Source organism: Panthera pardus, unplaced genomic scaffold, assembly GCF_024362965.1.
Source record: "Panthera pardus isolate Hobbes unplaced genomic scaffold, ASM2436296v1 HiC_scaffold_22, whole genome shotgun sequence".
Taxonomy (NCBI): domain Eukaryota; kingdom Metazoa; phylum Chordata; class Mammalia; order Carnivora; family Felidae; genus Panthera; species Panthera pardus.
The window spans coordinates 75,254,528-75,267,928 of NW_026526788.1; the positions used below are offsets into that span (position 1 = coordinate 75,254,528).

General features: G+C 41.2%; 1 protein-coding gene across 2 annotated transcripts in view; it reads left to right on the forward strand.

The window, feature by feature from the left end:
• INPP5F (inositol polyphosphate-5-phosphatase F) overlaps window positions 1-13,401 on the forward strand; it is a 91,230-nt gene that overhangs the window by 20,800 nt on the left and 57,029 nt on the right. For both annotated transcript variants that reach the window (XM_019459614.2, XM_019459613.2), the window contains exon 2: window positions 310-390. In XM_019459614.2, the coding sequence (XP_019315159.1) occupies window positions 310-390 (81 nt within the window). The remainder of the gene's footprint in view (window positions 1-309; window positions 391-13,401) is intronic.

Below are 13,401 nucleotides of genomic sequence, written 5' to 3' on the forward strand. Positions count from 1 at the left end.
ACAGGATGGTTAGAGAACTCCTCTAACTTGCCCTCTTGCAGTGTACCAGCCTCTTTCCTCCACTGCAGGGCGCCAAAGTACTGCCTCCCATCAGAGTAGAATTTCAGCTTGTCATTTCTCTCCCCATCACGTCCTGATGTCAGAAACCTTACTCAGACCTCGGATTTAATGCTTTTTCACAAATTGCTTTACAGTTCTGGATGTTCATAACTGCCCTTTGGGGATGTTGATCATTTAGAATAGGCTGCTATTGTTTTAGTATGTTTTCTGATGAATATTTTCTCATGATTGCTTCTTATTTTATTTTAGCTACTGATCTACTTCTTGCCTGGAATCCCATTTGTTTGGGATTGGTAGAAGGTGTTATTGGGAAAATTCAGCTTCATTCAGGTATGTTTCTATCAAGTCCTTAAATTTGTCAAATTTAACGTGGCATCCTATGATATTTTCTTCTTTGAGGATGAATGTGGATTCTGTTATGGCTTTGATTCCTTTGCCTTAATTTTAGGTCTGCCCAAAGTAGATAAAGTTCCATGTAAGTTTCATGAAATAAAAATAAAGCTTGAGGGAGGAGGAGGGATAATTTTACAACCCTTTCTTCCTCTTAAAGAAAAAAAAAATTCAATACCTACTATGTGTCAGGAATTATGCTAGTTGGTAGAACGCAATAGTGAGAAAAAACTGACCTGTTTTCACCCTTGTTGTGGAGCTTACAGTTTGGGAAGACAGATATCGGTCAGTAATCACTGAACTAAATATGAAATTGTCTGGTAATTGTGGTAGGTGCTCTGACAAAACTACACAAACTGCACTGATTTCAAGGGAGAGGGTGGTAGGACTAAGACTGCACAGATAGGCACGTGGCAGGCCATGACTGGCCTACTTTGGTCAGCTGTCCATCCCGGATGCAGTCAACTCTGGCTAAGGAAGGGCATGGTTCTCTTAGCATGCAGTGTGGCCCTTTCCAGGGCAAACTGATGAAAGGTCTAGGTTATTCACCAGGCCCTTGCTTCAAAGACAGACACTTGTATCTGGGGTTCAGAGGGAATTTTGTTGATGAGAAAAGAGATGTTTTATAGGTAGGTTCCAAAAAGTCCTGAAAAGGACTAACTGAAATATTTTAAGTACTATATTTAAATATCTGTTTTTCCTTTGGCATCAGTTTTAATGAGTTAAAAACTATAGGCAGCTTTACCATAATTACTGTGTAATTGGGAGCCTAGCTACCTCTGTAGTATGCCCTTTTTTACTCTTCTAAAATAAAATTGTTGTGGGGCACCTGGTTGGCTCAGTGAGTAGAGTGTATGACTCTTGATCTCAGGGTTGTGGGTTCAAGCCCTACATTGGATGTAGAGATTACTTAAAAATAGAATCTTTAAAAAATAAAATTGTTATGCATTTGGGAGCTAGGTTGCTTTCTCTGTGTTGTAAAGCACCTATTACTGGAGACCATCTAATTTTCCTTTGTTAGATTCTTTGGTTGTTTTTTAAAATTTGTTTTTATCGGGACACCTGGCTGGCTCAGTTGGTAGAGGATGTGACTTGGAGTCATGAGTTTGAGCCCCACGTTGGGTGTAGAGGTCACTTAAAACAATAAAATAAAGTCTTAAATGAATTTTTTATTATGAAATGTATCATAGATACAAAAAGCTATTTATTATAGACGTACAGTATAGGTTGTAAAACATACGTATATCTGCCACCCAAATTAAGAAATGAAACATGACCAAGGTCTTTGGATCCCTCACTGTGCCTTTCTCCAAGTGTATCCTGCTTCCTTCCCTTCAAGAGCACCTATTATTTTATTTTTAAGTGGGCTCTACACCCAGCGTGGAGCTGAGATCAAGCCCTGAGCTGAGGTTAAGAGTTGGACGCTTAACCTACTGAGCCACCCAGGTGCTCATAGAGCACCTACTATTTTTAATTTTGTGTTTATTATTCCCTTGATTTTCATTACTGCTTTTATTACATATGTATCCCTAAGTAGTAAGTTGCTAAGGTTTGTATTTGGGGACTTTACTATTAAGCTGTTTGTGGTTTTTTCTACTTCTTTTTTTCCCCGACTTAATTTGATGTTTTTGAGATTTATCCATGTTGATATATGAAGCTTTAGTTTTTTATTTTCACTATTGTATGAATATATCATAAGTTTGTCCTTTTTCCTGTCATTGGGTAATTGTTTAGGGGGTTATTTTTGCTGTTAGAAATAGTACCACGGGGCACCTGGGTGGCTCAGTCAGTTAAGTGTCCAACTTCGGCCCAGGTCATGATCTCATGGTTCGTGAGTTTGAGCCCCGCATCAAGCTCTGTGCTGACAGGTCAGAGCCTGGAGCCTGTTTTGGATTCTGTATCTCCCTCTCTTTCTGCCCCTCCCCCATTCTCTCTCTCTCTCTCTCTCTCTCTCTCTCTCTCTCTCTCTCTCCCCCCCCTCTCTCTCTCTCAAAAATAAATAAACATTAAAAAAAAAAAGCATTGTTGGATATTCTGTCTTTGGTAGTTTTATAATTCTGTGGTACAAGGAGAAAAGCATTTAGACATTGTATAACCATGCTAAGTATTTTAGTAACATTCTCCTACCTGTCCACATTTACATAAATATATTTTTAATTCATTTATATGCTGACAGGATAATTTCATAGCTGAGTGTTCTGAGCTAAAACTCATTTTCTATTGTTTAAATGAAGCTTATGAAACTTTTGAGTTATTTTTCTTCAGTTTCAGTCACATCCTACAGCAGTGAATAAATCGCTGAAATCAGGAGATCTGGATCCAAGCTTTATTTCTTAGCTTTGAGAAATAGAGGGGGTTACTTAACATCTGTTTTGTTTACCTATTGCTAAGACCCTGGGATTTAATGCCTTAAAACAACAACATAAAATATCACATGATACTATGGATTGACCAAGCAGCTCTTCTGCCCTTTCTCTTCTGTCATCTGGTGTCATTCATGTGACCATGTCCACCCAGGATTTTGCCTGCGGTATCTGTTTTCATTCCAGGGGCATCTCTGCCCGTGTAAATCCTCTCTTACACACAAGGCCTCCCTTAGGTCCTCTCTCTCTCTCGGATACCTGGACATTTTTCCAAGGTGGTGGCTGAGTGCCAAGAAGACAAGTGTCAGTATGAGAAGGTTTATCGAGCTTGCTAATATCCCATTGGCCAAAGTAAGTCCCATAGCCAAGTCCAGAGCCAACATTGGAGGAGACTTTACAAAGCTTGTATCCCAGGACGCTGATTCACTGTGGCCACCATGCCCATGAACCTCTGCTTTGTAAGCTGTAAAACAAGATTAAAAATAACTGCCCTCCTTTCTACTCCCCGCCCCCCCCCCCCAGTATTGTGAGTCTAAATGAGCTAATATACCTGGAGGTACTTAATAAATTATCACTATTTTATTAAGCCTCTTTTGGTTGCAAAAATAAACCTATCAGCATACAGAAAACGAAGTTTTATTAGAAACTCCAGGGACCAAAACCAAGAAGTGGATGTTTTACAGGATCTGAGACTACATTTTGGGGCAGGTGGTCTCTGAGCACCGCTTTCCTATGTATCTCCTTTATTTTTCTCTTCTTTTGGCTTTCTGTTTCTGTGTATGTAGGACAAAATTTCTGCTCATAAATGATACCCTCAGCCCTCAAGCCCAACAACAGCTCCTGTTCCCTACAACCCCCGGAGATTGCCTATAGCCATCAGGGATTGAGTAGGGAGTCTAGTTCAGACCCCTAGAAAGAGATTCCTATTGGTGCTGTCTGGGCCATGGGCCTCCCCTGGTTCTCAAAGTTCAACTACGCTCCAGAGGTTTACTTCTTTGATCAGAGTAGGAGGCCTTGGACTGGGCAGACGATGCAAAGTTGTCTCATACAAGCAATGAACAGATAGACATTATTGGTCGATGAGTTCGTGATGCAGTGAAAGTGTGGGCATTTTGGAGGTGGTGAACATGGGCATCTCCTGTGGTCAGCCTCTGTTTATATGCTCTTTCCCTCCTTGCACCGCTTGCCTTTGGACTCAGAACAAGTGGTTGGTAAGCACTGGGGATACCTGTTCTCCGGGATTTTGGAAAAGGGGGAGGTGGAGAAAGAAAATGTAAGAAAGGCAGGGAAAGTAATCTCTGTACTTTTTTTCCCTCCCTCTCGTCACATCCCTTTTGAGGTTTGGCTCTTAAGAGGGGGGAGTGGGGAGGAAGCAAAGGAACATCTTTTCTGGGCCCCCTGCTGCTCTTCCTTCCCTCACCCACCACCCACAAGAGCTAACTGCAGCCACACCCCAGTGTGTCACTCCCCCCCCCCCCCCAGTTCCCCACCCTTCTTCCCTCCCTGCCTTCTTCCCTCCCTGCCTTCTTCCCTCCCTGCATTCTCTGCCCTGTGATGCCTCATCCCCAGGCCTCCTTGAGGCCCGCTAAAGCCCTTGCTCTGGCCACACCATCAGCTCGGCCGGTTGGAGGTTCGTTCGCTGGATGTACCGGATCTAATGTAATGATTTGAGATGCATGTTCCCCTGGGAGCATCTTCCCTTCTGGGGGTAGAGGATGGGGCCGGGGGGGATAACATGTCTGTACTTAAACTCTTTTTCACTCCTGTTTCCCTCCTACTTATTCTCTGCATTTCAATGCACGAATTTTTGTTCTTGTCTAGTGTGATGGGAACATAAGTTTATTTGAACAGATGTCATTGACAGTCTTAACAGCGGCGTGGGTGAGCCATGCCACTGTTCCTGACTGTCACTGAACTCTGAGCTCTGTGGAATGTCAGCAGGTGTGACTTAGGAACAGTATTAGTTTGTGAGGGCTGCCATAGCAAAGTCCCATAGACTGGGGGGCTTAAAGAACAGAAATGTATTTTCTCCCGATTCTGGAGGCCAGAAGTCCCGAGGTCAAGGTGTTGGCGAGTGGTTTCTTCTGAGGTCTTTGTCCTTGGCTTGTAGATGGCTGTCTTCTCCCTGTGTCTTCACATTGTCTTCACACTGGCCTTTCTCTGTGTGTATCTGTGTCCAAATTTCCTCTTACAAGGGCACCAATCACACTGGATTGGGACCCACCTTAATGACCTCATTTTAACGTAATTACCTCTTTAAGACCCTGTCTCTGAAATAGGGTCACAATATGAGGAAGGCCTCTTTCCCACACGTTTGCGAGCAGGTCCACGTTCAAGCGAGGGTGTAATGTAGGCTCTCTCTGACAACTTGAGTGTGTCTGACTTTGGTTTGATCAGTGGGGTTTACCAATTTGAGGAGGAGAAAATAGGGACATGTAACATGGTAAATAGGTGAGAAAAGCACCATGAAATATCAACACTTTTTTTTTTTATCCATTGTAGGGTCTAGGGGGACGTAAGAATGATACTCTTATCACACTTATAATTACACATTAATTTTTTGTGTTCCTTTTTTCTCATGGCCCTCTCTCACCCCATCTCCTAGGATAAGCTCCAGGAAGACAGGAGCTGTTTCTCTTGTGCTCATTGCTGTGTCCTCCCGTGCTGGCCTATAGCCGGGCTACTCATAAATATACAGCAAATACTACTGTAACGAATAATTATGGGGCGCCTACTGCATGTCATGGTCTGCACTCAGTGCTGCAGATCACAGGCTGAACAAAACTCGAAGCTTCTAGGAGTCTAGGATTGGATCCAGGAGCTAGACATTAATTACCCAGTCACACTGTGTGCTCATTAGACTTCAGCTTCTGGAGAAGAGTGTGGGATGTGGTGAAGCACGTGGCAGAGGGGCCTGACTGGTGGGTGCGGGTCCCGGATGGAAGGCAGCCCTGGGGACTCGATGTCCGAAGCAAGGCCTGAGAAATGAGCGAGGTAATCTGGAAAAGGCTAGGGTAAGGGCAGAGACCGAGAAGAGAGATAGATGGCTCTTGGCAGAGTCAGCAGCTGTGCAAAAAAGATGCATGATTGATCTTTCCACATGATTGATGTTTCCTGTTTTCTGTGCGATGCCGGGGAGATAGTCGTACCTTCGTGGAGATCTCCATGAAGAGGTTGCATGAGGCTGGAGGCTTTAAATGGATCACAAAAGCTCTTTAAATCAAAATCTATTTTGGAAAAAAAAAAAATCTATTTTGAAGATAAGATAAGCTCAGTTAGGGTAAGAAGTGTCTGAATATAGAGAGAAAAATATATATTCCATGAGATTTTCAGGAATAGCGTGAAAACTGTAAGGAATTTTGATTGAAGTGGCAATAGAGGCTCTTGGTTTAGTAATTAAGCGAATTACTACTCGTAGTATTGAACAGCCAGAGACACGGTTCACCGCGGTAGCTCTCGTTCATTCAGATTGTGCTGGCCATCTGCTCCTTCTCCACTGTTGACGTGGGGAAGATGTCTCCATCATTAAAATGGTAAAATGTATTATGCATGTGGTTTAAAAAGTGTGATTTTAGTCTGCCGCAGAGACTTGGCTAGGACACTGATGACATGAAATCTTCAACCTACTTTAAAGATGAATGAGTGGAGTGTCACTAGCCTTGCCTCAGTATTTTCCTGAAAAGCCATTGGAAAACCCCAGCTGTCAAGGGCCCTGGAAGGAAGAAAGAGAAGTCTGGCAGAGCCTTGGGGTGCTCTCGGCCTCCACTGGAGGCCTGGTTCTTGGGGCACGCCTTTTAGATATTGCTTCTTATGTTTAAATACCCATGTGATTGTCGGCATCCATTTGCATTGTGAGAAAAGTAGATTGTTTTATTGTCTACTGACAACTCACATTTTTAAAAACGTGTGAAGATTGGGATAATGGTTTTACAACTCCATACATTTATTAAAATCATTGAGTTGTATACTTACAATGGGGGAATTTTATGGTATGTAAATTATATCTCAGTGAAGCCATTTTGGAAGGTAACTTGTGATGTACACTGTTATTCTTATTTTATCTTTTTTTTTTTTAATTTTTTTTTTTTTAACGTTTGTTTATTTTTGAGACAGAGAGAGACAGAGCATGAACAGGGGAGGGGCAGAGAGAGAGGGAGACACAGAATCTGAAACAGGCTCCAGGCTCTGAGCTGTCAGCACAGAGCCCGACGCGGGGCTCGAACCCACGGACCGTGAGATCATGACCTGAGCCAAAGTCGGACGCTTAACCGACCGAGCCACCCAGGCGCCCCTTATTTTATCTTTTTAAAAATTTTTAATGTTTATTTTTGAGAGGGAGGGAGGGAGGGAAGGGGACTGAGCATGAGTGTCGGAGGGGCAGAGAGGAGGAGACGCAAAATCCGCAGCAGGCTCCAGGCTCTGAGCTGTCAGCACAGAGCCTGATGTGGGCCCTGAACTCACAAACCTCAAGATCGCGACCTGAGCCGAAGTCAGATTCTTAACCGACTGAGCCACCCAGGCGCCCCCTGATTTTATCTTAATTAAAAAAATAAATACCTCTTTTGAGGTAAGTTTTGATGATTTTTTTTTTCATGTACTTTTTCAAGTTGCTTTGAAGGAAGCATTCTAAGGAAGTATTATTTGTGACCTAATATTTCTACCAAAGTAGGAATGACTTAAAATGTAATTCAAACGTAGTCATCTTATATTCACGTTGTTATTCATGAGGGTCTCAGAATTATTATCTCGGGGGTAAAATTTTCAGTGGTGACTAGGTTCCTGGTTAACCCTTAAAAGATTCTTTAATTGTAGTTTAGGGGACCTATTCTGTGAATGGTTTTGGGTCTGGGAAGCAGGCAGCTACGTGGCAGGAGGTTCCTTTCTCTGGCATCTTCTCACTCTTTTTTGCTTTTCTCCTCTGCCTTTTACTCTCTCCCCAGGTACGTGGGTGCTGAATGGCCCTTACTTCCTCTCTTTGCTCCCTTCAGTCTCTTCCATCACTTTACCCTTCAGAATTTTCCATCCCTTCCCTTGTCCCTGATCTGAGCTCCAGTCTCCTTGGTGCAGATGGTTCCACCACCCTGGCAGGACAAATTGGACACACAAATGTGACCCACAGTTTTGAGCTTTCCCAGTGGTTGTCAGATAAGCAGGCTTCTTGTTTCCGAGCGCATTTCTAATCAGATTTTCGTATCTTCGGGCAGGGAGAATCTTTGGAGATGGGCCAGCTTGCCTCTTACGCTATTCCACTACCATTCCATTTTCTTTCTTTTTTTAAGTTTATTTATTTCTTTTGACAGAGCAAAAGAGAGAGTGAAGTAGGGGCAGAGAGGGAGAGAGACAATCCCAAGTGGCTCCACACTGTCCACACAGAGCCTGATAGGGGGCTTAATCCCATGAGTCGTGACCTGAGCTGAAATCAAGGGTCAGATGTTTAATGACTGAGCCACCCAGGTTCCCCTTCCATTCCATTTTCTAGTTATGAGCCATTTGTTCTTTTTTTTTTTTTTTTTTTTAACATTTGTTTATTTTTTAAGAGAGCATGAATAGGGAAGGGGCAGAGAGAGAGTCACAGAATCTGAAGCTGGCTCCAGGCCCTGAGCTGTCAGTACAGAGCCCGACATGGGGCTTGAACTCACCAACCACTAGATCGTGACCCGAGCTGAAGTCTGACATTTAACCGACTGAGCCAGCCAGGTGCCCAGCCATTTGTTCTTAAACTCCAGTCTCTCTCAGTGATTCATATGGCAGTGATATTAAAATTTTTAGCTATGGCAGAAGGAAAGGATTGTTACGTTAAGAGTGACTGTGTGTATGGACCACCTATAAAGGTTCTTTCTATATTTATTTCCCCCTTTAATTCTTTTTGAACTTTTTATCTTATTGAACATTCTGAAGCGATGATAATCAAATTATTGTCAGGCCTAATTGTTTAAGAAAAGAGATTCTTGATAAATACAGTAAGTTGTCATTTACGTAGATGTGGGCCAGTATCAGCCATCCAGAGCAGAAAATGAAAGTTACTGATTGAATTGAGTTGGTCATAAGTTTGTTATAGCCTGTGGGCTTGGGGTCCCCTCTTGGAGGGGCCAGTTGCCTCCAGCCTCGAGGCATGCATGTGCCCCCTCTCAACCGGTAATTTATCTTCCTGTTGGTAAACCTGCATCATGAGTAGAAATCCCAGTTACACTTCATGTACTTGTTATACCTAATAGTTAGGAAAATATGTAATACATTAAAGTTTTTAATAAACATAGAATACGTCTTTGCATTTTAAGGAAGGTAAGCTATAGTTATGTTGAAAATGTACTTTTATATATAAATTCATTTTGCCCAATGACACTTTATAAGTTTGACTTTTCTAGTTTTCTAAAACTATTACAGACACAAAAGATTTTATATTTTTATACAGTGTCAGAGATTATTTCATTTTATGGCAGGTCATTATCAGGGACCTAAATTCATCCTAAGCATCATAAGCTGACCTGAATATGTTTCTGATTCCACCATTTGGTATTTTTGAAATGGTGCCTATTAAAAGTGCCTCTTGCCCTAGATGCTCTCTTTGTGAGTCATTGTCAATTTTCTATAAACCCAGACTTGAGGGACCTTTACTAGTCAACAGAGCAGCCAGTCAGGAAACATTGAGGAACTACTATGTGTGGAAGATAAACAAATTAATAATTGGCTTTTGAGTTGGTAAGAGAATTAGAAGGCCAATGTCATGTACTCTTAGCTGCTACGTACCTGACTGAAAGTAACAGTGCTGGTATAGTGGTAGTGCTACTTGCAATTCCACTTACTCGATGTACAGTGCTCCCTAAAATGTATTCAGGGATGTATAGTGATCTGTTTCTATTAAGGGGGAGGGGGAGCATTTCTGTTAATGTAGTTTAAAAAAAATAGAAATGGCTTTAAATATAAAATACATTAAATATACTATGGATTCATATCTTTAAAATTTTAAATTCATTTATAAATTTGCATAAAACCTACTTTATAGAGTCTTGCTCACATTCATATAAAAGTACTAACTGGCCAATTAATAGCTTATGCAGTGGGTATCAATGAAGTAGGTTTTATGCATACATCCGACTGAATTTGAATTCCTACCAAAGATTTGTATTTAAAAAAAACAAAAACAAAAATCAAAAACAGGATCCTTCAAATTGGAGCATAATTTATCCTGAGATAAGCCATTAAGATATCCCAATTATTAGATTCTCTTATAATGTATAGTGTGTTAATATATGATGGCTCATTTGAAGAGACTTCATACATTCAAAAAAATGAGATCAAGAGAAACTAGTCAGATTCTGTTTCTGACAGCAACAGACTAGCAGTATTTGAAGAGATAATAGCCAAAAATTTTCCAAAACCAATTATGAATACAAGTCACAGCTTTAAGAAGTACTTTGAACCACAAGGGGAAAAGTATAAAGAAAACCACACTTTGGCACCTCAAAATGAAACTGATGAAAACTGAAGACAAAGAAAACACCCTGAAAGCAGACAAAGGAAAAATACACATTAAATTTAAAGGCATGCAGTGAGCCTTGATAGAAACAATGGAAGCCAAAAGACGACAGAAGGATGTCTTCCAAGTGCCTGTCTAGAATTTTGTACCTTCAGAAGTTAAGGAAAATAAAGACATTTGAGACAAACGGAAACTGAGAGAATTTGTCACCAGCAGGATCTGCTAACAAGAAATACTAGAGTTCTTCAGGCAAAAGGTAAATGACTCTAGATGGAGCATGGAGATGTGGGAAGGGATCTCTATCCCTTCTATCTCTGTCTACGGGAGATGTAAATATGTTGGCAAATTTAAAGGAATTTGACTTTATATGGAGTTTAAAATAAGATAGAATTAAAATACACAACAGTAGAAATGATAAGGAATTGAAAGGAATTGGTCCTTTCCCCTGTCCAGGAACTAGTAAAACTAGTGTAAAAGAAAAGAAAAGAAAAGAAAAAAGGCTTTTGTAGGTCAGGTTCATGTTTTCATCTCCTACAATATAATCACTAACAAAATAATAAAAGATTGTAAAATGTGAATAAAGGGGGAAATAGAACAGCAATAATTTTAAAAATCCCCCCAAAGGCAAGAAAAGTCCATAGAACAGAGAGGACAAAAAATAAGATGGTAGACTGATTTCTAAATATATCAATAATTACATATGAATGGATTTAAACTCCATTAAAGCCCAAAGCTTTTATACTGGAAGAACAGTCAAATCCATCTACAAGCTGCTCTCAAGGCAAGTACCTTAGGTATGTGTATACAGAATGGTTGATAGTAAAAGGGTAGAAAAAATCATGCAAATGCCAACCTCCTGAAAACTGATGTGCAGTATACTAATATCAAAGCACACTTTAAAAAAATTTTTTTAATGTTTATTTTTGAGAGAGAGACAGAGTGCGAGCAGGAGGGGGGCAGCGAGAGAGGGAGACACAGAATTCGAAGCAGGCTCCAGGCTCTGAGCTGTCAGCACAGAGCCCGACGCGGGGCTCGAACCCACAAACTGTGAGATCATGACCTGAGCCAAAGTCGGACGCTTAACTGACTGAACCACCCAGGTGCCCCTAATATCAAAGCACACTTTAAGGCAAGAAGCATAGAATGATATACATTTTGATAATAACAAAAGATATAAGTCACCAGAAAGGTATAACAATTTTAAATTGGTATGCACCTAAACATAACTTCAAAAGCTATAAAGAGCAGTGAGTCATTTAACTTAAGTTGGTTCAGACTGTCAATTTGAAATGACAGAGAATCATGTAAGTATTCTTGATATCAGTTTGATACAGAAGAAAGAAAAGGTGAGCCAACTCTAATCTCCTTTCCTAATTCTCGTTTTCCTTCTTCACCAGTGTGTCTCCATCTTCCAGTATATGTTGTGGGAATGCAGACCCCTCCCTGAGATACCATCTGTAGAAGCCCTTCAAGAACTTAAATATTTGTATTTGAATATTCTATGACAAATAACTTAGGAGTATATAATACCCATCTGTCTTTGGGTTAGTTTTTATTTGCATGTGGGTGTAGTCATGGACTCTGCTGTGCTGGGCCCTCCATTTACACAGGACTGTGTTAAGACAGCTTGTGCTCATTGCTTCGCATTTCCCACCTTCTCCTCTGACGAGTGGACCCAGGAGAGGTGCAGGGTTGCTTTGTCCTCAGGAATATAGTCTACTCTTTGCGAGCAAGCTAAAGGAGGTAAATGTGTGAGAGTCAACAGCAGACTTCTCTTTTTATTTTTGCCTTTGGTCATAACGAATGGTTGGAGAGAGATACAGAGAAAGTAGAAAGTATCCAAAAGAGCAGTGAAAACAGAACCTCCAAAACAAACTATGGTTGTATGCTACGAAAAAACAACTATGGTTGTATGCTAAGTAAGTAAGTAAATAAATAAATAAGCAAATAAAGTCTTAAAAATTCCTACCCTACTGAACCAGTTCAAATTAGAACCAGTCTTTGGAAAAGGTGAGCCAGAAGAAAAGGAAATAGGAAAAGCAAAATCTTTTTCACACAAATATTTCATTCACTTCAATTGTCTGGCACATATGAATATGTACTGCATGTGCATTTCTTTCAGGAGTTCTTTTAGTTGAATCTCACTTAAGCCATTTACCAGATGAACCAACTCCCGCCACTGCCTCTCTGTAAAGCCTGTTGGTGGATATGCTGGATGCGCTGAAGGCTGAAAGCTGCTGGCTGGTAGGGGACTGTGCAGGAAGCTCGCTCTCTCCTGGTGGATCATGGATGGTGCTTGTTCCCAAACCTGTTTATATCTGTTAAACTCGTTATTGTAATTATGTGATTAAATATTAAGCCCATCAACTCTAAGTGCAAAAGGAAGACTAATGGTTTCTAGGAAAGCTGAACTGAATACTCTGGAAAGACTTAGATAAAGCTGTGCTGCGCTATAAAGAAAAAGAATAAGGGGCGTCTGGGTGGCTCAGTTGGTTAAGCGTCCGACTTCAGCTCAGGTCATGATCTCATGTTCATGAGTTCGAGCCCCACGTTGGGCTCTGTGCTGACAGCTCGGAGCCTGGAGCCTGCTCTGGATTCTGTGTCCCCCTCTCTCTCTCTGCCCCTCTCCTTCTTGCACTCTGTCTCTCTCGCTCTCTCAAAAATAAATATTAAAAATTTAAAAAAAAAAGAAAGAAAAAGAATAAATAGCAACACTGAATACCCATCAGTAGCTCATTCTCAAAGAAAAATTCTAGGTAAATCAATATACATTTGAATGTTTCATATGAAAACTAAAATTAAGGGGCTCCTGGGTGGCTCAGTTGGTTGAGCGTCTGACTCTTAATTTTGGCTAGGTCATGATCTCGTGGTTTGTGGGATCGAGCCCCTCACTAGGCTCTGCACTGGCAGCGTGGAGCTTGCTTGGGATTCTCTCTCTCCCCCTTCCCCCTTGCATGCAGGTGTGTGCTCACACATGCACTCTCTCAAAATAAACATTAAAAAAATAGTCTTTTTTTATATGTCATCTTTAAGCTTTCAAGTAAGATTAAAAGGACTAATGCCAGGGGTGCCTGGGTGGCTCAGTCGGTTGAGCATCTGACTTTGGCTCAG